The sequence below is a fragment of the Eublepharis macularius genome, chromosome 16 (assembly GCF_028583425.1).
Source record: "Eublepharis macularius isolate TG4126 chromosome 16, MPM_Emac_v1.0, whole genome shotgun sequence".
Lineage (NCBI taxonomy): Eukaryota > Metazoa > Chordata > Lepidosauria > Squamata > Eublepharidae > Eublepharis > Eublepharis macularius.
Genome location: NC_072805.1, coordinates 30,820,606 through 30,847,975, shown reverse-complemented (window position 1 = coordinate 30,847,975; position 27,370 = coordinate 30,820,606). Strand labels below are relative to the sequence as shown.

Below are 27,370 nucleotides of genomic sequence, written 5' to 3'. Positions count from 1 at the left end.
CCTCGGTGGAGTATAATGCTATATCATCATCATCATTTTTATTACAGTACCAAGACCAATATACAAAAATTATGTTACCAAACCACTTGTCAGTAAAAAAAAACCCATCAGTTTTTAAAAACTTAAAATACATTTCACGGTTTAAAAATTAACGTACAAAATCTGGCTACTTGCCGTGAGTGATCATGTGTTTTTTGTCCGCTAAGAGCCAGCAAAGCTTTGCTTTATTTGTAGTTATATGACCAGGAATCCTATCTAATAATGGAGAAATAATTTTAAAACGGTCCTCTCCATAAAATGGGCAAGAGTACAAGGCTGTATAAAGCCTACTCTCCAAAGCTGCCGTTTTCTCCAGGGCAAACTGTCCCTATAGTCTTGAGATCAGTTGTCAGGCTAAAAGATCTCCAGGCCCCACCTGGAGGGTGGCAACCCTAGCAAGCCGAGCAGGTTTGCATTCTTCTCTAGCGGGTTAGCCTGCGCCTTTAAGGCTCTCTCCGGGCTGGCAGAGGCTCTCGGATTGCAAACAGGAAGCAAAACGTTTGCAGAGCAGGAAGGAAGCCAGCCGGCGCAGGCAGCATCGTTGGGCCTTTGCAACGCAGCGTCGTTCTTTGCAAACTCCGCGTTCGGATATGGGCCATGTGGATGCTACGACCCCTCTGCTTACGGCTCCCTCGAGGGACTCGGCCCGCTTTCGGGTTTTGTAGCTGGAAAATCCGCCCCCAAACGCCTCCGCCTCCAGACAAGCCTGGCCGCCTCCAGACTGACGCCGCCGCCGCTGCCTCCGTGTCTGGTAGTCGCTTCTTTCTGAAACGCATCTCAGGAACGCGAGTTTGGCAGGCCGTTCACACGCCCAGTGCAAGATTGCACGGCAGTTGCAACCCTTCGAGGCTGTTGTGCCTTGATGTTCTAAATCTGGTTTTTGCAGCTGTACTGTAGTATTGTGATTCTTCTGGGTGGTTTCTATGTTAATATGGCAGTTTTAGGATTGCTTATGCTCCGTTTCAGCATTTCTTCAACTCTGGCTGCTTTCACACGCTTTCGGGAACCTTTGTGCCTGGATTTTCCTGTGCGAAACAGGAAAAGCCACTTGAACACGATCAAATAAAGTGTATTGAAAGTGCATTCTCCAATGTGTGTTAAAGCAGCCCCTGTACTGGATTTCTGCTGAGTTTAAATCTTTCCAAATTAGCATCTGTGTGCCCTGTTACATTGTTTATTGAAAGGACTGAAATTGACTGTACTGACTCACAGTTTGTGTAATCTGCCTTGAGTCTCAACGAGAAAGGCAGACTATAAATAACATAAATAATAATAAATAATATTATATTTATCTTTGGTTCTCGATTTGCCCACAATCTGCATCCTCCCCCCAATTGGTTGTATGTATTATATGTTCTGTATAAAAACTAGTGATCGTCTTGCCCCACTTTCTGGTGCCGCTGGTACGTAGAATAATCTGGGCCCATCCCCTGACCCATTGCTTCATTCTGTATAGCATGATAATTGTACCATGCCTTTGTCTGTTTGGCAATGTGCGATCTGCTTGACTAGCAGATTCGATGCTGTTTGTTTCTCAGTATGAAAGCAGACAGTATGGAGAACCATTGTTCCTCTTGATGTTGATCGCATTGTGCATACTGTTGCTTCTCCCACATCCTGCCTCTTCTGTCTACCCACATCCGAGTTGTGTAGGGCAGCTGGCTGGAGTATTGGTGCTATGCAGGAGTGCCAGCAGCCTGGAGGAAAAGAAATGTCTTGCCTTTTTAATCTGTTTTAAAGCAGTTCCTGTATTGGATTTCTGCTGGTTTTAAATCTTTGCAAATTAGAATTTATGGGCCCTGTTGCATTGTTTATTGAAATGACTTTGACATGGGATATTTACCAAATGATGCTCCATGCCATGAAAAGTAGGCCTCTGAGCTGAAAAATTCTTCTAAGTGACATTGATTATAAGTATATAATATATAGGTTGTCCCTGCAATGCAAAATATAAAGCAAACGATGCATAGCAAGAGAGTTAAATAAAAATTTAAACTTATTTGCTAAATCAAAATAATGACATAGCTGAGACGTTCCGTCATTTAAGTAACTTTCTCTTTATTATTTTTAAGACAAACACCTGGTGAATGGAGGAAAGAAAAAGACTGTTGTAAGTAAGAGATTTTTTTTCCACACTAGTAAAGGCAAAGTTTATGGGAGATGAGGTTCATATTGAGTGCAAAGGAGACCCTGTACGTGAGGTAATTAGGATCCTCTTGAGATCTTGAATGCTTGAGACATGGTCACAGAATTTTTACCACAAAGTATTTGTAAAATAGAATAGAATTTTAAGAAAGGAAGGGGGGGGGGAGAATTAAATGCCCCGTTGAACTAAATAAACTTGTATGTATAATGTACCCTTAACTTAAGCTTTTACAATTTACCAAACTGATAGTTCTAGAAAAATTTAACAATGCTTGCTAATATTTCAGAATTATTAACTAAGATAATTTATATAACTTTTATAGTAGGAAGCTTAACTAAAGCAAAAGTACCTAGAACACATCTATTCCTAACAAACCAAAGAAACTGTAATAGTTACTCACTTTAACCAAGACAAAAGGAAATGTATATTTCTTTGTGGTCTCTGTGCAGCATATGTATCCTAAATCTTTGGTTACACGTGACAGTTCCACATTGAAATATATATGAAAGTATCAATAGAAGAGTCACTTTGTTTTTCAGTTTTCTTTATCGTCACAGCTGTTCAAACTGTCAATAAAATACAAATGTTATTGATCTAAATATTGACATTCATCAAGAATCCAACATGAGCACACATTCACTTGTCCTCCTTATGCCATTTTGAATCCTCCAGTTCCATAATTCCCTCTCCTCAGGGCCATTGAAAATAATTCTCCTTGCTCCATGTAGCATCTCTTATTCCAATCACTCTGGGTCTGATCAGAAATTAACATGGCCAAGACCTCTGTTGCCCCATGGCTTCTAACTAAACAGATTCCTGAGGGGTGGGAAATCTTTGTTTTGGTACTGTTGGTCACATATGGAGGGGAATTACATTTACTGCTTTCTCCCCACAGGGTTTGTCAACTGTCACTTTAGCTTAATTTACCGATTTGTCATTTAGTTCTCAAAACTTGATGTTTCTTTCAACAGATCTGCATTGAAGGGAACATTGCAAGTGGGAAAACAACATGCCTGGACTACTTTTCCAAAAACTCTAACATTGAGGTGATTGGATTTGAAGCTTCTTTGTACGCCGCCAAATTTTTTAGGTGCCTTGAATTTTTACTTTTGGTGGATCTTGGGCCTTGTTTTCACAGAGGTGGTAAACCTATGAAGTGGAACAGCTCAGATGTGGGCCTGATGCCTCAATAAGAACTCAGTCTCAGTCCGGATACAATCTTAAGCGTACCGGACCAGGAGCAGCCATGATACGAATCTGTTTTTTTGCAGTTCCTCCCAGTTCTTTGTGTGTTTGTGTATGTGCATTTTTACTGAATTGTTTTAACACTTTAAAAAATGTTCTTTTAAATTTTTCAGTGTTTTAATGTTTTCCATCTTGGGGACTCTATTTGGGTGGAAAGGTAGCATACAGATGTTTTAAAATAAAAAAGAAATTCATTGGCTCTCCTACCGGAATTATAGTGCAAATCATGGAAGATGCTGAGAGGTATGGAACATGGAAGGCAGCTATCTTAGCATTTCCTTCCTAATCTCGTATCTCCCTGGTTTTAGGAAGAAGGATATGTGAGAATTCTCTGTGTTTGTCAGATGAGGAGATGCATGCCAAGGGGCTCCAGTTTATATAGAGGCCTCTATTTCTAAATGTTCAAGAAATGCTGAGATAAGGTATAGTTTTTGTGCGCTGTGATCCTGAGTAGGTGCTCTTGTCAGAAAATGAAAGTGTTTCCTGGATTAGGTCCGCTTAGACCAGCTTTCTTGGAAAGAATCCCAGCAGTTGCTTAGTTATCCGCCATAACTTGGCCAGTAGTCCACCAATGGACCCACAGCATACCTTATGCCCTCCCCATCTTATGTCAGCACAAGTGGGGTGTATTTAATTTGTTTAACATCTTGTCTTTCCTGGATGTTTCTTTGGACCATTCAGAGGAATGAGGAAACGAGAAAGACTGAAAATGCGTCTGGATGAAAAAAGCGGTTGTGTTGAATTACTTTTTATTTTAAAACTCAGGTGTTGCCCGAACCAGTGTCTAAATGGAGGAATATTCGTGGTCATAACCCTCTGGTAAGTTAAAAGGATGAATCCCTAACTATCATGGAAGGCTGTGCTTTTTGACCTCATGTGGGTTGTGATGATTTTAAACACACAAAAACCACCCCCTCTTGCTGTCTCTGAAGTCTGTTGCGTTGTCTACTCTGTTGGAAAGAACCTTCATTACATCTAAGTCTATGTTCCATCTAAATGGCTGTGCTAGCTGAGCAAAACCATCACCGTTGCTCTGTTTCTCTTGATTCCAGGGCTTAATGTACCAAGACGCATCACGGTGGGGGATAACATTACAGACTTACGTGCAGCTTACCATGTTGGACCAGCACACAAGGCCAATGGTGCGTTGGAAGTTTTTTTTTGCTTATCATACTGAAGGTTATTTATTTTATTTATTTAAAATATTTATATGATTTCTTTCCGTTTAAATCAAGTCCCCTACGTGGTCAACCATAAAACATTTATAACAATATTTTAAGCAATTTAAATTTAAAACAATGTTTAAAATAATATAAAAATAATTTAGTGAAACACACACAACACCAAGAATAGGGAGGAGGGGGATGCCAAATGAGGGAGGGGTTTGGGGGGGTATGCCAAACGAAACGGAAAAGTTTTCACCCACTGGCAGAAGACAATAGAGGGGGATAGGCGAATCTCCCTGGTGCCATGACTGAGGAAGCCCTTTCTCGGGTTACCACCCAAGAAAGTTCACATTCCAAACAAGAGTAAACCTAAGTTCATATAATTGTATCTGGTCATATTCGGCCTGTATTACTCTTGACACCTCCCCCTCCCCACCTGAAATTCTGATTGTAAGTTGTGTGGGAATAGTGCCTGTCTGTTTTGCTTATGCTTCTTTGCAGAGTGCTGTATACATTGATGGAGGTGTATAAAGTAGCAGTAACTATTTGCATGAGAAGCCAGAATTTTTTTCAAAAATTGCTAGATTTGGATCTGTGGAACCAATGCAAATTCTCATTTTGCACAGTGAAGCTGACAAGTTAGCATATGTAAACCAGTCAGGATGTGAGAGTTCTCGCAATTTCCTTTCTTCTTGCTTTTACGTCTGATCTATTGCCAGAGCAGCTTCCTGTTTCATGTTGCTAGGAGCCCTTTTTCCTCTCCTTTCCTTTTACCACCCAACTGTAACGATTACAAGTTAACTTATCTCATCTTTGACATACAAGATTCCACAAAAAGCCTTTTCCCTCCAGTGGATTGAAAGAAAAGTAAAATGACTGAATATCTCTTGTCTGTTAATCTGCAGACTTCTCCCATAAGAATGATGGAGAGATCAATTCACAGCGCAAAGTACATCTTTGTAGAAAACCTGTATCGAAGGTGAAGTACTGGGGGTCTTGTCTGACTCAGCTGTGGTCATTTTCACATTGTGAAACATTGCGCTCTGTAAACTCATTTTCAGTATATTCTGCACTTTGCTTCAGAAAATACTAACATACTATTTTATCTGACTTATTGTATCTGATTGTAAGCACTGGCAGGAAACCCACACAACTAATTAAAATTTTGATGCAGGTCAAGTGATTTTTTTGGGGAGCTGCCCCAAGCAGCTGCTGAAGGAAGTGGCATATAAATAGTCAGGGCTTATTTTGACGGGGGAACTCACAGGAACGCAGTTCCAGCAGTTCCCCAAAGAGGTCACATGTCAGGTGGACCCGTCCACCTGACTCTCAGCCATTTTAGGCCCGTTTTGGCCTGGATTGGGACCGAAACGGCCCGAATTGGGCCTCTGACGGGTGGTGGATCACTCTCCTGCTCATCAGTGGCCTGATCCTGACCATTTTGGGCCCCTTTTCAGCCCCTTTTTTCCATTTTGGGCCCAATTTCGTCCCTGAATGGCCAGGATTGGGTCTAAAACAGCCAGAATAGGTGCTGTCAGGGGGAGTGGCATATGCAAATCAGTTATACTAATGACACACTTCCGGTGAGGGGAAGAGGCGGTGCATATGCTAATGAGTTACGCTAATGAGTTATGCTAATGAGTTCCTCTAGTTCTTTTTCTATGAAATGACCCCTGTAAATAGTCTAAATAAATAAATCACGGCATTCAAATGTAGTGAAACCCAACCCAATTTGATCATTGGTGCTCCTTTAGGTTAATGTCTTTGAAATGAGGTTACTTGTAGATGGAACTACATTGTCCTGTTGCAGCCTGAAATCTACCACGTTCATAAACATGGCATGTGTATTGTGTCTGTTGCATATAATCAAGTGGTTGCCAATCTCATGGCATAATTGCCTGCATACCCCTCTCTGGAGATCAATTTCTTCTCCCCATCCTCAGAACCAGAGCATTTATTATCTCCTTTGGAAGAGAGGGGGAAAAACCCCAATTTGTTCGTTAAGCCACAAGGTGGCAGCTGTGTAACACAGTCATTTTGAGTGATGTTACATTTTAGGTTATCAAAAGACGCAGATCTGAGCATGCAAGAATTGATCTGAAAAGCTTCGGTATTTGTTCCAGTCTGTATGGAAAACAAGATCTATCGAATAGCTTTCAAATCGCTTTCTCGTTTGGATCTTAAGTCATCAGTTTTTGCCTCCCTCCTCTTTTTTTATCAGATATTACTTGCAAGCACTGAAAATCTTAGAGCCTGTGTATTTTTCTATTGATTGAGTTGAGAATTAGGGCCCTACTCCCTTAGTTTAATTGTAGATCTGAATTAATTGATGTGCTGGATTTGTTGAATTCAATACAGCGAGCTGTAGAGTCACCAACGTTGTATGTTCCGTTTCAACCAGCTGCTGTTTAAGACTTTTGAACAAGAGTTGGTGCTGGCCCTTATCAGTTGGAAGATAATAATAAGACCTGCACTTAAATACTGCTTTTCCAGACAGTTCAGTGCCCCATTCAGAGCAGTGAACAAAGTTAGTGTTACTATTATCTCCGCAGTACAGCTGGGGAGCTGGGGCTGAGAGGAGTGGCTTACCCAAGGCCACCTACTGAGCTCATGGCAGTAGTGGGAGTCGAACCGGCAGCTCAACCACTTAACTACTATGCTATATTCCAGAATGCCAAATGTCGTTTTTCTTTTTTTTAAATTTCTTAGTGCACACAGTTGCAGGTCATGATGTATTTCTGTATTGAACTAACGCACACGAACCATTAAGTAACTTTTACATTCAGCTACTTAAAAGCTCTTTCAAGCCAGCAGAACTTCCAAATGAAAGTGTTTTAAGAATGAGGTAGAAAAAGTTGTAACCAGCCCTGTTGGCCCATGCAAAGTCCAAAACAAAATTCATGTAATACTTTTTGATTTGGGCCAGCCAACATGACACAAAACTTTCAGGTGTCAGCCAGCTCTTGTGAAATTTGTTTTGGCTTTGTTGGATTTGGTTAGAAGTCATAGAGTGGATTCTGGAGGGAAGAGGGTAAACACATGGGTACAGTTCAGTAAGTTGGTTGTTGTGGATTTTCCGGGTTGTATAGCTGTGGTCTTGGCATTGTAGTTCCTGATGTTTCGCCAGCAGCTGTGACTGGCATCTTCAGAGGTGTAGCACCAAAAGACAGAGATCTCTCAGTGTCACAGTGCGGAGAAGATGTTGGCAGGTAATTTATATCTATTCAGGAAGGTAGGTTTGGGCTGAGTCATCCTGTAAGAGTTTCCCAGGGTGTGGAATGCTAATGGAGGGAGGCTTCACTGTATCCTGAGGAGGTTCTTTTGCATATGGATTGGTGCTTGATATGCTAATCTTCTTTGCAGGGCTATTGTAGGATGTAGAGTATTTTGTTAGCCTGGTGTTTTTCAGGACTGGAAACCATGCTCTAGTCATTCTTAAAGTCTCTTCAGTTCAGTAAGTTGCATGACCGTGCACTTTATCTAATTTTTTTCTTATTTGTTACAGTGGGAAAATGCCCGAAGTGGATTATGTAGTATTGACAGAATGGTTTGAATGGATCATTAAGAACTTGGATGTTTCAGTGGATTTAATAGGTAAAATGTATACCTTGTGGTAGTCTTTTTAAATAGGTAGCTTTCTTGACAGCCAAATCATTAGCTGTTCCTTGAGCTGGTAAGCGATGACCATGTTTTGTTTTGTATTTAAGGGCTAGTTACATGTTAAGAACATAAGAGAAGCCATGTTGGATCAAGCCAATGGCCCATCCAGTCCAACACTCTGTGTCACACAGTGGCCAAAAAACCAGGTGTCATCAGGAGGTCTTCCAGTGGGGAAGGGACACTTGAAGCCCTCCCACTGATTGCCCCCCCAACACCAAGAATACAGAGCATCACTGCCCTAGACAGAGTGTTCCATCTATACCTTGTGGCTAACAGCCACTGATGGACCTCTGCTCCATATGTTTATCCAATCTCTTCTTGAAGCTGTCTATGCTTGAAGCTGCCACCACCTCCTGAGGCAGTGAATTGTATGCAAATGTGGGCTATGCTTTTTTATTTTAACAGAAACAGGTTGGGAAAACTGCTTAACCGTTCTCTGCTTACTGTTTCTGCACTCTCTCCCCCTTGCCCTCCCACTCCTGTGCAACTCTTGCTGGGGGAGAATGATTTAAACCAGAGAAGCTGGTCAGGCAAAGAAAGTATAAATCACACGCCCCTCCAGTTGCTCGATTTCCAGTTTTCAGCTGAAGCTGCTTTTATTTCTTAAAACTGCACGAAGGTTCCCTAAGATGTGCTTGCCCATAACATGTTATTAGCTCCTAAAAGAGACACCGTCTTTGGCATCTTTGGAATGTGAGATCCTGGACGGGCTGAGCGTGTCTAAACAGCCATAAGCGCGCTTTGTCTCTGAGCTTTCCAGGACTGTGTAGAATAAAAATCACGCTAAATATGTTTTATTTTTATGGCAGTTTATCTGCAGACCTCTCCCGAGACGTGTTACGAGAGGCTGAAACGGAGATGCAGAGAAGAGGAAAAGGTCATTCCGGTGGTAAGTTGGAAGTCTTTGGACATCGTTTGGAATGGAATCTCGTAACTGGTTTTAGAAGCTGATGATCTGGGAAGTTGGCCAGGATGGAAGGAGAGTATATAGAGAGAGCCGTGTGAAGCATTAGCAAAAGTGTGCATTTCCTGGGCAAAACTGGAACTAAATTAGTCACCGTGGCAGTTTTTCAACTTCAGCCTTGTCCCTTTCTCCTTGAAGTTGTAGAAACTCCCCAGAGATGGACGGAGGAGGGTAACAGACTGGCCACCCCTTGGGAAGAAGCATTCACCCTTTTTACTGGTGACTCATGAAACTGAAGATTTGATTGTTGAGCATTTGATGGGGCAGTAAATAAACAATTAGTACAGTTAATGTATGAATACTTTAATGTATGTAGTTGCCCTTGGGGATGGTGCATGATGATTTCTGACTGGCACCAGCAGCACTTCATTTGATAATGTTCTCTGTTTAACCAAAGGGAGCATTTACCTGTGTTTTGAATAGCAGCTGCTCTCCAGAAAGAGCTAATCAAACAGTTCTGTAATGCTCCTTGTTGTGTCCACTATAGACAGACTTTTAAAAACAACTTTCTTTCTCCTCCCTGATACAGCAATATTTGGAAGCTATTCATCACCTCTATGAAGAGTGGCTCATTAAACAAACACTGTTTAAAGTTACTTCTCCCGTGCTCGTAAGTATATATTCTTGATGTGTTTAATCCCTTCAGAAAATCACTGGGAAAAGAACATTCAATTTGCCTCTAATAGGAGGCTTTTAGCAATGCTTTTAGAAAGCAGATCCCATTTCTTCCTTTGGTAGGTTTAATTCCAGCCTCCCCAAACCAGACAGACAGATTGGTTGTTTACTGCATCCCTGGTGACTTTGCAAATGACAGGGGGAAATCTCAGCCATGGTGCAGCTTGGGTTTAAGTACTTGGATTTAAGTCTTCCAAAGTTTGGAAGGCTTGTGTTCCAGTACATGACACATCAGAGTAACTAGAACTACCAATAGAGGGATGGGTTTCACTGACAAACTACAAAACACATGGACACAAGGTCCTGTGAAGCCCAAGACAAAAAAGTATAGGAAATATTTGATAATTTAATAGTGACTAGAAACATTGAAGTGCAAGTGCAAAAAGCTACAGTTCCAAATTTATGCTAACAAGTTTCCTATATACAATATTGTTACAGTACTAATATTTTTTACACAATGAAGTAAAAGAGCCCCAAATAGTTCTCCCAAACTTGTACAACTTTCTCAGAGTACAAAATTCAATACAATGTTACATCTGGAACCAATGCAGTTCATACAGTAGTCAGTCTTTATCAGTTCATTTGCAGTGTTCTTTCTTTCCTAGGCAGAAGCCTGTTGGAAAACCAGCTAGAGGGAAAGGTGCTCCAGGACAGTTGGCAATGGGAGCACCAGCCCTTGTAACATCCCATTTCGCTACTGCTTCTTTATAAGCCAAACTTATTCACTTTCTGCTCTTTATGCCAATAAAGAATCATATCAGGCACAGGTCTTCTCTCTTCTTTGTTTGCAAAGGGCTGATACAAGGGCTGGTGCTCCCATTGCCAACTGTCCTGGAGCACCTTTCCCTCTAGCTGGTTTTCCAACAGGCTTCTGCCTAGGAAAGAAAGAACACTGCAAATGAACTGATAAAGACTGACTACTGTATGAACTGCACTGGTTCCAGATGTAACATTGTATTGAATTTTGTACTCTACCTGAGAAAGCTGTACAAGTTCGGGAGAACTATTTGGGGCTCTTTTACTTCATTGTGTAAAAAATATTAGTACTGTAACAATATTGTATATAGGAAACTTGTTAGCATAAATTTGGAACTGTAGCTTTTTGCACTTGCACTTTAATGTTTCTAGTCACTATTAAATTATCAAATATTTCCTATACTTTTTTGTCTTGGGCTTCACAGGACCTTGTGTCCCTATGTTTTGTAGTACATCAGAGTAACTGCCAGCTGAGCTAGTCTGGGAGGCAGTTCTTGATATGTCTTCAATGATACTGTATTTATTTATTTTAGTACATTTTTATCCAAGGAGCTCAGGGAAGCATACATTATTCTCTTCTCCATTTTACCTTCACAGCAACCCTGTGATGTAGGCTAGGCTGAGAGAGTGTGACTGGCCCAAAGTCATTCAATAAACTACCATGGGGGTTTGAACCTGGGCCTCCGTCTAGCACTGCACTCAGCACTGGCTCTCATGTGTTTTTAAATATAACTTCTTCAGCTTTTTGTGATCGACTTACAGAAGCCTTGTTTTAACGTTTGGTTTCTTCCTCTGAAGGTACTTCAGGCCAATCAAGACATGCAGGCTATGATTGAGAAATATGAAGAAAACCGGGACCGAATCTTAACCTCTTGTGACGTGCAGCAGTGCTTGTAGAAACACGTTCACTTTATTGTATTGTTTGCAGAAACAAGTCCTAAGGTTGTAGCTGTTACTTAAGACTTCTGTGCTGAACTCTGCACGTGTGACTGGTCTTACCTTAGCACCTCCTCACAGTCTCTCTGTGTATGTATTTTTGATAGGTTTTTGAAACTCGAAGGAGCTTCAAAAGTGGTTTGCAATGAGGTGCCACTGGAATACAATTGAGAAGCCCCACTGCTTGGCTGCAAGGCCTTGAATACATCTTTAGAGTGCAGCCTAGCATCAGAAAAGAAACTGGACCTGTCCTCCTGGATCCCAGAAATTCCCTTCCCTGCCAGAAGAACTCCCCACCTTGAGTCCTCGTGTTGCTCTGGTAACAATCCCGAGCAGTCTGAGGTCTTGTGTAAAAAATTTCCAAAGGGAAAATGAAGCCTGCTTGCTTGCTATGCAGATATTCCTGCCACTTCCCTTCTCATTTCTACTCCAGACAGTTCTTCCACTCAGTCCCCAGTCCCAAACTGGTTTGTGGACTGTAGGCAGTTAAAAGAATAGATCTGTCACTCTGTTGGGTAACTCGTTGGGAGGGAAATGAGGTGTCCGTGTCAAAGGTCTGTTGTGCTCTGTTCTGAATAATGTTTATGTAGAATGCAATATTTAACAGATCTTTTCATATATAGTGTTGATCTTGAATGAGAGACTAAAGACTTTGTCCCCCCGCCTCGCACTCAACTTTGGCTATACTCTGTTGGCTTCAGTTATCCTAATATGCTGCTGTAATTTTACTTTGCTATTTCATGGACAGCTTTCTAAGAGGGTATTTCTGAAATACATGTGTATTCAAATCCTATTTATATTTAATCCAGAAAAAGATTTAAAAGTATAAATTATTTTTAAAAAGCCCTGAAAACCAGCTGTTGTATGAACAAGTTTTGTGTTTTTATTCAAAATAGTCTCTCGCCACCCAAATATTTAGAAATTATACGAAACTCGGAGAATAGATGTGCCGTTTCAACAGCTCCCTCATTTACCTGACCAGAAGACTATCCCCGCCCACAAATGCTATAATAGGGGATTCTCTTAACTTTGTAAGTGGGGGTACTTTTCCCCAGGTGTTGTGTAATACTTACTAAAAATATGTCTATATACTTCACTCTGTGAGTGTGAATAATTTTAGTCCCAAACATATACGTGATGCATATTACGGTGCACTGAAAGGAAGGAATATTTCTGGTAGACAATGTTCAGCTTCTTAAAGTGTAGCAGTTCTCAAACAGGTGATCTTAAGCGTGTAACTTACCATTATCAGTGTTTGTGGAAATTATCTGGTACTTAATGGGACTGCAGTTTGTCATGGTGAAGAAGAAAATAGAGGATACAGTATCCTGAAGGCATATTAACATTCCTTTTCTCACTACTCTATTAAATTTCAGCTGTTGTATAGAAGCATCTAGTGGCTCACTCTCTTGAGTACAAATACTCAGATTAAACCAAGCCGTTTTTAAACAGCTTGTGCTTAATTTATTCTCATTGGAACGATACGATTTCCAAGTTATCACACATCATTACTCTCCTTTAGTTGCATGAGCTCAGTTTAAGAGATGCTGCCAAAAAGGAATCCTCAAAAGGAGCGTTCTTGAGGTTTGATTCAAATACACTCTAACCCACCCTGAGCTAGAATACGATAAGGATAAAAACCAAGATGTGTTCCATAGAACCTTTATGATCAGCTATTTTAACAGTGTATTGCTAAATGTCTTAATTTTTTTGATAGCTCAGAGGAGCTGCATTTATACCCTGATTCTCCATTTTGTTTAAAAGGATGCATCCGTTTTTAAACTTATGCAATTGTAGCTAAATAAATGCTTGTATCACTTTTAGATGCTTTCCTCAATGGTCAAGAAGGTAAACTGTCACCTGGGATTTTTTTTTAAATGGGAAAAAGTGGTGTGTGTTTGTGGACAATTACAGTGGCTTTAACAGTGTGTATTTCCATCATTCCTAGAATATTGCCCATTTTCAAGCCAACATATTATCCACCTGCTTGCTTCTTTTAATCAAAACAAAACTGCCCAATTTAGTCACAGGAACAGCATCCCAATTTTCAAACTGGCCATTCCATTGCAGGTGTCTCTTATGTGTTTTTATAGTGTGTGATAAGGTTCTAGCTTACACATACGTGTGCCTGACTGTGCAATCTCCTATTGGAAACCACTGGTGCTGGGGCATGCTTTCAGCCCTGTATATTTTCATTTTGCATCAAACGATGCACTCAGCTGGTTCAGTGCCTCTTTTGATAGGCATCTATTTCAGCTGCAACCCCCTGCCCCTGAGCCTGCTTCCATATTCATTCTTCCTTGTTACTTGAGAGCAACCAGGCAAGAATGTTCCAAAAGTCCTGTAGCTTATGATGGAACATGCATGGATAAAAAATGATATTAAAGGCATTGAAGCAGGTGTATTACTAAGTAAAGTTTAACTGTGTTGGAGAGCTTAACTGTATCTTGACCTTAAGCTCTGTTAGCAACTTAGAGTTTCTCTACATGAGACGCCTTGGCGCATGTTTAAGTGTAAGGAGGCACAATTTTCGCCTGGAAGTATAGTTTAAAAAGATGGCAGAGATCACTCCTCAGAGGTTTTGTTAATTTCATCTTCACCTGTCATGGCTCTGTCAATTTCACCTCTCCAGGCTAAAACTGTGTGGGATCACTACCAGAGGACAGCAATGAATGGAGATGGGCTGGAGCTGCCTTCCAGAGCCAGGCTTGGACCTGGAGAGGTTATGGTCTGAAGTTTCCCTTCTGGCATTTCACAGCCCCTTCACACAGCTTCGGTATATAGCAAAACTTTTGCCCTGCCACCAGCTCTTTTTAAACTACCCTTCCCAGCTACCACTGCATCTCCCAACACATGTTCTTCATGTGTCAGATGTCTCATGTAGAGAGACTCTTAACTACTTTCAGTGCTGTGTGCTACAAAATCCTACACCAGCCACCCCCCCCCCCCATGGCTGTTCCACAACTTGCATTCCTTTTGCCATCCGCCCCCAATAAGCAATGCATTTGTTTGCCCCCCACCCCGGAGCTCCCACCTTTTAATCCATATATTGTCATTGCTGCCTGCTATGTTTCCACCCTTTGTTGTCTTCAAAATGGCGGGGAGGGAGGGGGGGGGAATGGTTGGCAAGCTAATCTCTGCAAAAGAGCTGCCAGAAAGTATATTGCTTTTTGTAAACTTTATTCCAGAAAACATTTTTTTTTTTTTTTTGCAAATTGCTATAGAAATATTTTAGAAATAAAACTGATTCTTCTGCAAGGCTTCTCGCGGGCACTTTACACAAAAGCTGGTGACCCGTGGAGCTTAGAAGTGGGCCACGTTCTAATTGAAGTTTCATTCCATTTGCTTGGAGCCAGAGGGAGGGACTGAAAGCTTTGGAACCTGAGGACTCCCGACAGATTTTAATAGGACTCTGCAGCGGGAGTAAGTGGACAAAGCTGCTTGGTTAATTTTGTATTAGGGAATTAACCACTTAAAAATGGAGTATAAATGCATTGCGATACACGTGCCTAAAAAAAGATGGGTTAGATGGCTGTGTCTACAGTAGATGAATGTCCAGAAATATTTTATTTGTATCCAACCACATTAAAAAAAACACTTAGGCTTTCTTAAGATGTAGTGAGTTCCAATAATCCCCTTGTCCAGGAAAAGGATCCAGGGTGTTCACTGGAAAAAAAACCTTCTGTCTCAAGACCACGTACATGCCCTTAATTCACATTAACCAAAAATGGTTGGATACAGGCCACTGCCTGATGATTTTTTTTTTTAAAAAAAGCATTAATTTTGCAAGAATGCCCTTTTTGTAATGCCAATGTATGGTATGTAGAATGAAGGGTAGCTGTCCAAAGGTGCAGGATAGAAGAAATTGTTAGCTGCCACAGTTCAGAATCAACATAATATTAAGAAAAGAATGTGACAAAACTGAAAGTCAGGAAAGGGCCCTGCCGCTATGCAATTCCATTCCCTACCATACAAGTTACATTTTTTTTTGCTGAAGTATTTAATGCATATAAAAGTGATTTAGTATGTTTGTGTGAAGTGGCTCACCCAAAAGCACGAGCAAGCTAAAACTTAAATCTGTCCTTTCCATAATCTCAGATCTTAAAAATGAAAACAGTATTTGCTTAAGGTGGGCCAGGCTTGGAGGAAAAAAATTTAAAAGAAACAGATAATGTGCTCCTCATTTCATATACCACTTAGTTCTGATCTCCCTTTTTGCTGGATATATTTTGGGTTCTCTGATATGAAATAATTCCAGTATTCTAATCCCTTCCTGTTTCTTTAGCCCTTTGAATGTGGGATGCAAATAAAAGAGGCTGGAGAGTTAATGGGAGGTCAGAAATTGAGTCAGTAGTTGTACCCCACCTTCTAATGGCCACCAGGGGTGAGGGTGAGAAACATAGCTGAAGAAAGAAATAATAGTTGGGTGCAACAGTTTGGCACATCTGTCAACCCAATTGCCAGAGAACCTGCTCCATATTTGGATATGGAAGGTTCTAACGTGCTTAAATCCAGAGCCCAGTGAACTCCTCACTTAGTCTTTGCTTATGAGGACATAATCGTCTGGGCTGGTTTCATTCATCTTTACAATGCAAGTCTGAAAGGCAACTTCGTCTGAGAGAGAAGACTGCAGAGGACGGCCTTCAAGGTCCCCTCCGCCCTGTAGATCTGGAATGCCACCAGGATATTGCATTTCAGTACTGGTTGGAAGGATGGTACAGGGTGAACTGGCTGGCTCTCCCATATGCCCGTAGCACTCATGAGCCTGATGTGGGCTTGAAATGCCCACTAGAAGTCTGTTGAACTTCGAAGCACCGGTGGGATATGCATTCTCGATGGTGTTACGGAACTGATCTGATGAATAGAGGTCAACGCTGAAATCGTCTTTATGCCCTCCAGGTGAATCTGTGAGTTTCACCCTAGTAGGACTAAATTCCTGAGGTTCATTGTACATTGTGGATTCTTCTTGTGTGGTTTCTTCTATAGGATACATGAGTGCTTCTTCACCATCTTGCTTGACCTTTAATTGATCAGAGGCGTAAGAGTCCTCTTCTCTAGACAAGCTCATCACAATGTGCAATTTATTGCCGTGTTGTATGGCGCTCTTCCCTTTCAGTTCTTTAGGTTGGTCTATGGGATGTGATTCACCGACAGATAGGCAATTCATGGCATCTCTGATTTCCGATTCGATTGTCTCTTGGGAGGATTCTTGGGTCCCGTGGTCACAAGACACTTCCAAAGCACCATCATTAAGAATGGCTAAGGCTTGTGGACCGCTTGCATTGGGAGATAGAAGGGTGTGTGAGTGTAATGCTTTTGCAGGTGGGCCCAGTGTGGGTCCGATGAGTCCCATGGGCCGGTTCTTATCCTCTGATGCTTTCAGGGGGAGATTGGTAAGATGCAGAGGCTTTTGCCCAATTACAATGTCACTATATTTTGTCAAGAAGTCCTCGCTGTCCGAGCTTTTCACACAAGAGGTTGTTGAGGCACTTGCTTGGCTTTGGTTTGAGCTGTTGAATTCAGAAGAAACTGGCTGAGACTCTGCTGTAATGACCGAGAGGCTAAGTTCTCCTCCAAGCTCAGTATTTCCAACTTTCTCAAAAGCTAGTTGGCTGTTTGCTAAGTACATTTGCTGAGGACAGGAGTATCCTGCTGTGTTATTTCCTCCTCTGTTCAACATGTACTCCTTCCTTTGGGACGGCTGGTGTGTTCCGTCCGCCTCGCCTTCTGGATGCCAGTGCGTTTGGGCTCTCTTCTGTAGGACATCTCTCAAGTCACTGTCTCGTACATCTCTTGTGATTTCAAGGAGGTCTTCGCATTCTATTCTTGCAAGGAATATTTCAAACGCGGCTTGCTCAGCTTCTTCCTCATTCAGCTTTCGGACAAGGGAAAATTCTGTTGCTGCTGTTGCGACGTAACCTATTTTCTCTAGCAGTTCTTCCACGATGCATTTTGGTAGAACGGACTGCATACAGTAGACAAAGTTTCCTGTAAAAGTCTGTGAGAGAGGCGGAGGGAAAAAAGCGTAATTAAGAAATGGAAGGATGGGAACAGCCCAGAACATTTCTCGTCTTCACAGAGGGAAGCCACATTCCATGATCCTAAAGCTACTGGAATCCCAGCCCTGGCACTTAAGTTTTGGGATTGGTATAGTAGTTGATATCAGACTAGGATCTAGGAGACTTATATCTGAGTCTCCACTCTGTCATGCAAGCTTGCGGGGTGACCTTAGACTAGTTACACATTCTCAACCTAACTTACCTTCAGACTTGCTGTCCGGATAAAGTGGAAAAGGGAAGCCACTTGTAACACTTGGAGGCAAAAAGTGCATTATAAATCAAGTAAATAAATCTGTGGGGGACAGGCTGTCTACAGTTTTTTGCCATGACAGCTATAGAAGAACATTTAACTATCAAATATTAGGGGCATATGATGCCCTCTTAAGGGGCTGCCTGAAAGCAGCTATTTTTGACAAGTTTTTTTACAAGATTGGCTACTGTTGATAAGATTTTTATTATGGCGACCCAAAACAGTTTACAACATTGTTTTCCCTTCTTCCACTTTATCTTTGACAGTTATGTGAGAGGAGAGATTGTGTTAGTGGCACTTACACGTGAAACATGATAACATACAGAATCAGGGCAGGGGGAAATCTCTGCTATATCTCTGCTATATTCCACGGGGCAAGAATTCACCCATGGAAGGCTGAGCATCCCCTAAGGAAAGAAAACCACATGAGCCACTTCTAAAGGTGGCCTAAATTCCAATACACGGACTTAATTGTTCTTTGGATTGAGTTTTTGAAGGAAGTCCCCCCCCCCCCGCTTTCTTGAACTGTTTGTATGTTTTTATGTTGCAAGTTTATCATTTTTTTAAAAAAGTAAATCCGACTTAAATAATCAAGCCATTAATCACGGATGATAACTGCTGCTCTTTATTTAGTTCCACAGTTCAGTTGCTAAATTCAACCTCTTGTGGAGTTAATGGGATTTTTGTTCAAAGGTAGGGAGATTATGTGGTTTAGAGGATTCTTTGCAACATTGTGGGAAGAGAAGCCACATTAAACAGCCATAAGCAGAACACTACAAGTTCTCTGAACAGGATAATTAAATGCTGCACAGTGTAGGAAATGCATGAGCTTTACAGGTGGAGAAATCCATTCTGCCACAGTTTGATCCTGCCTTTCCTCCAAGGAACACACATTACTTATTTCTCTCTATTTTACTTCCACAACAGTCCTATGAGGTAGCGTAGGCTGACTGTGTGAGTCACACAAGTGAACTCTTGATGGGCTAGTGGGATAGGAACCCAGGCGTACTCAGTCCTGATCTAATGCTCTAACCACTATACAATACTGGTTCTTATAACAAAGGAGCGAGCAGGGAAAAGTACAGTTGCAAAATAAGACACTAGCCTAGACCTGATTTAAGAATAGCTGAATGTGCAAAAACAGCCTTCACCTGGAGTGCGTCACGTCATACGGTTGATGGAGGATTGATTTTTGACTGTTTCCTCTTCGAGGGAAAAAGTTTCCTTGCCAATAGAAAGCTCACATGCTTTTTAATGAAACCTCTAACAGACAAGCAGTCCTAATGAAAAGAGATTTATATTTTTTAAAGATGCAGGTGCCTTCAAGTATGCAATCACTTGTCTGCACTCCAGGAAGGAGCTATGCAGTGGATGTGTACAGATGGGCATAAGGGGTGTGTGGGGCCAACTGCTACAGAAAGCCCCTCAACCTGTTTGGTTCAGATGTGATCAAACTCAGGGAAGCCTGCAAAGTTTTGACTAGCTGGCCCATGTGATGTCAAAATCACCTCCCCGCCTCTCCCCAGAACCGGTTTTCAGTTTTTTAGAAGCTGCTTACATTGTTTGTTTTATTTTTTAAAAAGGCCATTAAAACATTCAGGTGAGTTCAGACTTTTATTCACACTTGCTTCTTTACTATACTAAAAAAGTAAAATCGCCTGCCCGAGGTAGGAGGGAAGAGGCAAGACAGACACATCTCAGTTTTTAAACTGCTGCCAAGCACATGTGCCAATCACATGGGAAAGGTAGAAAGGAAGCCCAGCTTACACCAAAAGGGGCAAAAATTTGCTTCTGATTTAAGACTCGTCTATAAGCATCTTCTTAAATTTCACAGAATGGCTAGAAGATAATCGATGGAGACACAGCATTGAAACGGGTATGATTCTGATCAGTTGCCTAGTAAGTCCTGCTGGGACCCCCCTTTATGCTTCCTAAAGTTCTACCAGTGCAACTACTGCAGGATATAAATATGGTTAAATAAATGAAAAGTGTAATGAGGATCCAGAAAGTGACCATGTATCAGCGTGGTTTAGTAATTAACTCGGCTTGCAGGCAGCGTTTCTCAAGATACACCAAGTCATACCCATCTACCCCTCCAACTTCTAATCAGGGTAGATAGAGAAGGCAACCCACAGCCTATATTTTGGACGCTTGCAAAAATACACACACAACACCACCAGACTGGGTGGATCTTAGCCCAATCTAGCCAACACACTTTTCAGTGTTCTTATGCACTCATGTGTAACATCTTTCCAGTGCTATAACTGCTAAGAGAGTCTGACCGTACACACTTATTTAATAAATTGAAGACTTACTCATAAGGTCAGAAAGACTGAATTTGGCCTTGCCCTGGATCTTTCATGAGGGCTTAGGAAAAAATTTGTTGGCTACATTTTAATTTGTTAAGACAGCACAGGGTCAGAGCCACGCAGATATGCTGAAAACCATTCCTTAGCGCCACTGTCTTTTGCACCCGTTTCTTGGAAGGAGTAGCGCAGATGCTTTGGGTTGCAGAAGGCCCCACATTCAGGCCCCAGCAGCTGCAGTCAAGAGCTCTCAGGGCTGAGAGAGACCTCAAAGGACCACCACTGGTAAAAGGGAGCATTCGCTTCCTAGGGAGGAGGAGGCAATAGAGGTTGCCAGAAGTTCAGATTAGTGCAGAGAGCGATTTTTAAAAACTGAATGGCAGTGCTCCCTAGAGAAAAATGCAGGCTGTAGTTCCAAGTCAGTTCAGTGCTGGTGCGTTGAAGTGCTTAAGAGTGCTAGACTAGAATCGAGAAGCCTAAGGTCCAAATCCCCAGCCTGCCACATGGCCTTAAACTGACCATGGGCTAGTCACGTTCCTAGCCTACTTCACAGGGTTGTTGAGATGAGTACGGGGAGATGCAGGCAGGCCACTCCAAGCTCCTTGGGAAAAAGGCAAGATAAAAGGCAAGATATATTAGAACCTGTGTCCCATTGAAACTTACTTTCAAGTAAACACATTTGGGCTTAACTTCCACTTAAAGGCATCTCAGCACTTCACTATCCATGCAGCATCCTTTTCATTAAATACATAAGGAAAAATTAATATTTAACGCCTCTGACTTTGGCCTGCCAAGCTCTTATGGTTTACCTTTCAGTAGGTGCAAAGCTTACAGGCATAGGAGGTGGGAAGAGAACAGCGTGCTGTAGTGGTTAGAGTGTGAAACTACAACCTGGGTTCAAATCTTCACTTTGCATAGGCGGCCTTGGGCCGCTCACTCTTTTTCAGCCCAACCAACCTCGCAGGGTTGTTGTTGGGAGGAAAAACTGGAGAGGAGATCAATGTTGTAAACTTCTTTGGGGTCTCATGGAGGGGGGCTTAAAGCAGGGTATAAATGCCTAAATAAATAAAACCTAAACAGATCCTTGGTAAAAAAAAAAAAAGATCAAGATGAGTGCAGCCACGTTAGTCTGTCTGTAGCAGCAGAAAAGAGCAAGAGTCCAGTATCACCTATAAGACTAACAACATTTAAGGGAGGGTATGAGCTTCCTTAAGTCACAACTCAGGATATCTGAAGAAGTGAGCTGTGACTCACACAAGCTCGTATCCTACCACTAATTTTCTTAGCCTTATAGGTGCTACTGGACTCTTGCTCTTTTCTCGTGGCAAAAAAAGTTTCCCCGCTTGCCTTTTCTCCTGCTGCCTTACCTTCAAGGACCTGATTTCTTTCCTCCAAGGGGAGAGGAAGAGGTTCACGCACAGCAGCTCCAGGAACTCGAAGGCTCGGACGAGCTTTGGGAAGACGAGCCCGCCCTGCTCGCCCTTCGCCTGCAAGCACTTCTCCGCGATGCTGTACACGTTGAACTGGCTGAACCCCTCCTCCGGGCAGGAGGCGCGATCCAGGAAGCGCCGGGCAGCAGCCTTGACAGCCACTTCGTTGCAAACGCAGAGTTTCCCTTCCGACCAGTTGGTGCGGTAGAAGGCCAGATAGTCCAGGAAGACCACGCGCAAAGCCACGCTGGGGGGCCGCCTCATCTTCCCCCTCCGGCTTTTCTCCGCCACAATTTCCCCCCCTCCCAACACATTAAAGAATCACCTGCCCAAGGAAGTTGCTGCAAACTGGGCTTCGCTCCTCTGCTCGGCGAACCGCCCTGCCCTCCCCATTTAGGCGCTCATTGGTCCGCTGATTGCTCGGCCTGCCTTTCCAAAGGCCCTCCTGGCTGTCACTCCCAGCTGCAAGTTTGCAAAGGGCTTGGTTCCTCTCCTAGATCAGGAAGTGGGGTTTGGGTACACCAGAATGAAAGAGAAAGCTTGCAAGGGGGTGGCTTTGTAGTGTTGCATTTAGGTTAGAAGAGAAAGTGGTCTTATTTATTTTTTATTTTGGGGTATGTTTTGTAAAGTTGCATTTAGCTTAGAAGAGAAGGTGGTCTTATTTATTTTTTATTTTGGGGTGTGTTTTGTAATGTTTCATTTCAGTTACAAGAAAAGGTGGTCTTATTTATTTGTCATTTTGAAGTGTGTCTTGTTGCATTTAGGTCAGAAGAGAAGGTAGTCTTATTTATTTGTTATTTTGGGGTGTGACTTGTAATGTTGCATTTAGGAGGGAAAGAGGATCGGTACTGAAGAGTAGAGTAAGGTGCTCGCATGCAGGGATGTATGGTGTATCATATGTATGGTATACCATAGAATCTGTATAGTATACAGTATGATATACCATAGAATCTGTTCTCTAAAACTGCCATTTCCTCCATGGGAGCTGATCTGAGTGGTCAGAAGATCAGCCATAATTCCAGATCTCCAGACCCCACCTGGAGGCTGGCAACCAAATCAGGGACTTCTGTCCTTCTACCACTGTTGGACTTCACAGGTTTTTTAAAAATTCATATATCAAAAGGAACATGATTTTCACTGAGTAATCTGACACCTGGGAGCTTTGGCCTATTTTGAACCTAATTAAAGTTCCCAAGCTCCAACCTTGCCTTCTATTGAAATGTCTTTTTGTTTCCAACTCTTTTGGAGGTTTGCCAGAGTCCAAGCCTAAGTGTGTTGTAAGAAGAAATGAAGAAACTTTGGGGAGGCTTTTGGTAACTGGCTAGTTGGTGGTAGCATCAGAGAAAAGCTAAACTATTGCTGGAAGTCTGCTGGGTCTCAGTGCAGAACTGATAGGTTGCATCCCTTTCTTTCTTTCTTTCTTTCTTTCTTTCTTTCTTTCTTTCTTTCTTTCTTTCTTTCTTTCTTTCTTTCTTTCTTTCTTTCTTTCTTCCTTCCTTCCTTCCTTCCTTCCTTCCTTCCTTCCTTCCTTCCTTCCTTCCTTCCTTCCTTCCTTCCTTCCTTCCTTCCTACCGAGCTACCGGTACTCGTGATGTTTCCGCCTCTCAGCCCAAACGCCTAAGAGGTGCTGGTACTCCATACTGGCACATTCCCCCTGAAAGAAAACGGCATATTAGAAACACAACCAAATTTCAATTACGTTTATTTCAAAAATTCTGATTTTGTAAGTTCCGTTTTGAGGAATGCTTTTTCATATGTTAAATCTTGATGAATTTAAAAGCTGTACTGTTATGTATCCACTTGCAAAACCCATCAGTTCTACATTTTAAAAAAATCTTGTTTCCCTCTACTTCGCCTCTGAGGAAATCAGAGTAGTGTTTGAATCTCACAAAACCATGTACAGAAACTGTCCTTTGCCAAAGATTGCTTAATGGGTTTGTTTGACCTGACCTCACACTCAGACCCAACAATGGTAGATGCTGATCTACACCGCCTCCAACAGAATCCAAGATTTGGTATTGACTTGTCATTTTCATATTCAAGTTGAATATTAGAGAACTGTTCCAGTGTAGTATTGGCTACTGGGTGACCTTGGGTGTTACATGCTTTTACCATAGCCTACCTCACAGGCCTGTTATGAGGGAGAAGTGGGCAGAGTAGAACCAAATGTACCACTTTGACCTCCTTGAAGCAAGGGTAGGATAAAAATATGCCAGCCAGGGAGCTGGACCCAACCCATTTTTTAACTCAGTCTCACTAAACCCCCTTTTTTACTATGGCCCACAACCCACCTTGCTTTTGCTGCACTTCTCATGATTTCCAGTGTAGCCTTTTTGTTGGTCAGAGGGAACCCCAACTTCTCTTTTCCACCAGAAGAAAAGTTGGTTGGATCCAACCCAGATATAGCTGCTATTTTACGAGGTTGTTTGGAAGGGGAGGTATTTTATTGTCATTTATTATATAAATAGTTGTCTCTTCTTTGTAGAGTAACCTTTTCTTCTACCTGGGGCAACATATCAGTAAAGACGGTGGGTTACAAATCTTTTAAATAATAAATGATTTTTTTTTGTTGAGAGTGCTCTCAAGTCATAGCTGACTTATGGTGACCCCTGGTGGGGTTATCATGGCAAGAGACTAAGCTGACCCTGCTTAAGCTTTTCTGAGATCAGATGAGATCAGGTTCACCTGGGCCATCCAGGTCAGGGTAACAAATGAATATTAAGGTCTAAATCATGCGGCTAAGAAAGAGGATGGCCTTCACCTGGACAGCCCAGGCAAGCCTGATCTCATCAGATCTCAAAAGCTAAGCAAGGTCGACCTTGGTTAGTAATTGGATGGGAGACATCCAACGAAGACTAAGGTAGCAGAGGCAGGCAATGGCAAACCACCTCTGTTAGTCTCTTGCCTTGAAAACGCCCATAGGAGTTGCCATAAGTCAGCTATGATTTGATGGCATACTCCACTACCAAGAAGGGGGATGAAAGGGAAATGGGTTCCACATCAAGGAACCACACCATTAGCAATTACAAGAGAGGTCCTGGATGCTGTCAGTGATACTTTACCATGGAAATCTTTCACCGCCTCGATTTTCTGATCCACAGGTGGGATGGCTCCATTCTGATCACCATTCTGCCTTCTTTCCACCTCTGTCAGTCACTTATGTGACCTATTTTGCTTTCAAATGTGAGCTGATTTGCATGATTCTTTCATGGTGCCATATCATTAACCCCCCCCCCCTATTAAACACTGTCAATCTTGTATTCAGTTTTCTGGAATTATATTGTGCAAAGCACGTGCTCACAAGTCTGTACCCAAGTTTCAGTTAACTAACGCTAGCTAGCATCTTTAAGCTTTCCCTCTGAAGTGAAACATTTCCCCTCAGAAACCACACACCAAGAACTGGTGCTAATTCTGAATGGCACTATAGTGTGTTGTGTTTTATGTGTTTTATTTTATGTTTTTTGTAGTGTTTTATGTTGTGCTTTGTTGCATTTTCTGTTATGTTGCATTTTGTGTTATGTTTTATGCTATATATTCAAAACAAAAAGGGCACTATAGCAGTTGCTGTTCACTGTTCAGAGGAAACTGAACATGAAATTATGAAAAATGTAAACTATCATAGTAGCACAATGACTTTCTACTCCATAGAAATTGTGAATTGATTCTACAACAATGGGGAAAAAATTGCAACGGAGTGGCTCTTGGAACAATCAGGAGTTTAACGGAAAAAAGACTCAGAGCAGAACCACAAGTGACAAAAGGCACAGATTGGACACTTGTCAGCTTCCCTCAAGTTTTGATGGGAAATGTAGGCAGCTTGGCGGAATGTTGGACAAGTGACAGTTGAAAAGTCCATTGGACAGCAGTCAGAGAGCGAAGCTGCGAGACCAGGATGCCTACATTTCCCATCAAAACTTGAGGGAAGCAGACAAGTGTCCAATCTGTGCCTTTTGTCACTTGTGGTTCTGCTCTCAGTCTTGTTGAGATAGAGTAGGCACCACCCCAAAATGGCTGCCATGAGAGATGGGACCAATCAGAAAATGGCTGTCGTGGAGACTGTTGTTAATCACAAACTGTTGGGAGGTTCTAAGCCAAGGGCCACCTATGAGGGAAGCATCCAGGGGTCATTTCATAGAAAAAGAGCTGGAGGAACTCATTAGCACAACTCATTAGAATATGCAGGGCTGGTGCCACTGTTGAGGCCGTGAGGCATGGGCTAAGGGGGCCATGGGGCCAGAGCGGGCGCCGGAGGGGGTGCCGGGGGTGGAGGTGCGTGTCCTGTGCCACCGCCAGCCAGCCCCGTGCCACCGCCTGCCCCCAGGCAGGTGCAGCAGACACAGGCCAGGAACAATAGGCGGCCAGGGCGGTGTGCGGTGCGCGGGTGGCCTCCTTGCTCCGTCCCAGCCACCTGCCAGTGGCACTGCGTGATGACGTCATCATGTGATGATGTCATCACGCAGTCCAGGGCTGCGCGCACGCAGAGTGGGTGTGCGAGGCTGGCCTCCAGCACCAGAAACCCTGGCGCCGGGGCTGAGCATATGCCATGCCCCTTGACATCACCAGAATTGTGTCATTAGCATAACTGATTTGCATATGCCACACCCCCTGACATCACCTATCCTGGCTGTTTTGGACCATTCAGGGCCGAAATTGGGTCCAAAATGGCAAAAAGGGGCTGAAAATGGCCAAAAAGGGGCCCAAAATGGTCAGGAATGCTGAGTGGGAGAGTGATCCACCACCTGTCAGAGGCCCGATCCGGGCTGTTTCGGCCCCAATCCAGGCTGAAATGGGCCCAAAATGGCTGAGGGTCAGGTGGGCGGGGCCACCTGACGTGACCGCTTTGGGGAACTGCTGGAACTGTGTTCCTGCGCATCCCCCCTCCGAAATGAGCCCTCGAAGCATCTATTTTCAAATGGGTACTCCCAGACGCAAACAGTCTTTTGGAAAAATGGGAAATCAGTGGAATTTGAGAATAGCTGACATCCTCTGGGAGTGCTGTTGTAACTGCCTTTCTAACAGATGACAGTTCAGCCACAACTGACCAGTGTGAAACCACTTCAGATAAATGCACAGTTCCCACTTGTTTTTCAGTATTTTGATTTTACATGGACCCCCCTTCCTTTAAAGCTGTAAGTAAATCAAGACTGCATAATAGGACCAAAAGTTTCCAAGTGCCAGTCAACTAAAAAGTAGGGGGGGGGGACCCAGAAACAAAACATCACAAACTGCAATTTAGTGCACTCATAATGAAATCGACTGACAGCAACAATTTGTGTTTTATATTCTTTACTAAAAGTTTTCTCAGCAATGTATTTAAAATTAGAAAGGGGAGGAGTAAAGTAGACATGCCGTTTGTTACAAATCATTACACTGTTCAAAGAAAAAATAGTCTTGATTTCTGAGGTGAATGGAAAAGATTTCTGAGCAGTGATGTTACATACCATGTGATTTTAAAAAAATGATCTCCAGTAAAAAAATATTCAAATTACACAATGGGCAATGAAATGTTTTGAATGGATCTTATTGCTATATCCGAGCTAATGCTTGTAGCGCAGTATATTAGCATCTGTGCGAGTTTTCCTTTAGTACTTCTGCCCCAAGCAATTTGTTGGTTTGCTGCCAATATAAGAGAATGTTCTCACATGTATATTCACCTCTTCATCATGTGATATAGGGCCAAGCTACAAGTGACAAATGACACAGGTTGGACACTTGTCAGCTTCCCTCAAGTTTTGATG

The 27,370-nt window shown here is 42.5% G+C and overlaps 2 protein-coding genes across 2 annotated transcripts; one reads left to right on the top strand and one right to left on the bottom strand.

The window, feature by feature from the left end:
* The first annotated feature begins 543 nt into the window (after window positions 1–543).
* TK2 (thymidine kinase 2) lies at window positions 544–13,410 on the top strand. Its single transcript, XM_055000687.1, has 10 exons — window positions 544–790; window positions 2,112–2,149; window positions 3,157–3,231; window positions 4,196–4,249; window positions 4,483–4,572; window positions 5,502–5,575; window positions 8,102–8,190; window positions 9,066–9,145; window positions 9,750–9,830; window positions 11,450–13,410. Exons 1-10 carry the CDS (start codon window positions 637–639, stop codon window positions 11,546–11,548), a joined length of 834 nt encoding a protein of 277 aa, XP_054856662.1. The 5' UTR covers window positions 544–636; the 3' UTR covers window positions 11,549–13,410.
* A 1,354-nt stretch (window positions 13,411–14,764) lies between these two features.
* LOC129344059 (spermatogenesis-associated protein 2-like) lies at window positions 14,765–21,945 on the bottom strand. The gene is made up of 2 exons (XM_055000545.1): window positions 21,570–21,945; window positions 14,765–17,585 (listed from the first exon to the last, which is right to left on the bottom strand). The coding sequence occupies exons 1-2, from the start codon at window positions 21,894–21,896 to the stop codon at window positions 16,122–16,124; spliced, it is 1,791 nt and encodes a 596-aa protein (XP_054856520.1). The 5' UTR covers window positions 21,897–21,945; the 3' UTR covers window positions 14,765–16,121.
* Window positions 21,946–27,370: the final 5,425 nt, after the last annotated feature.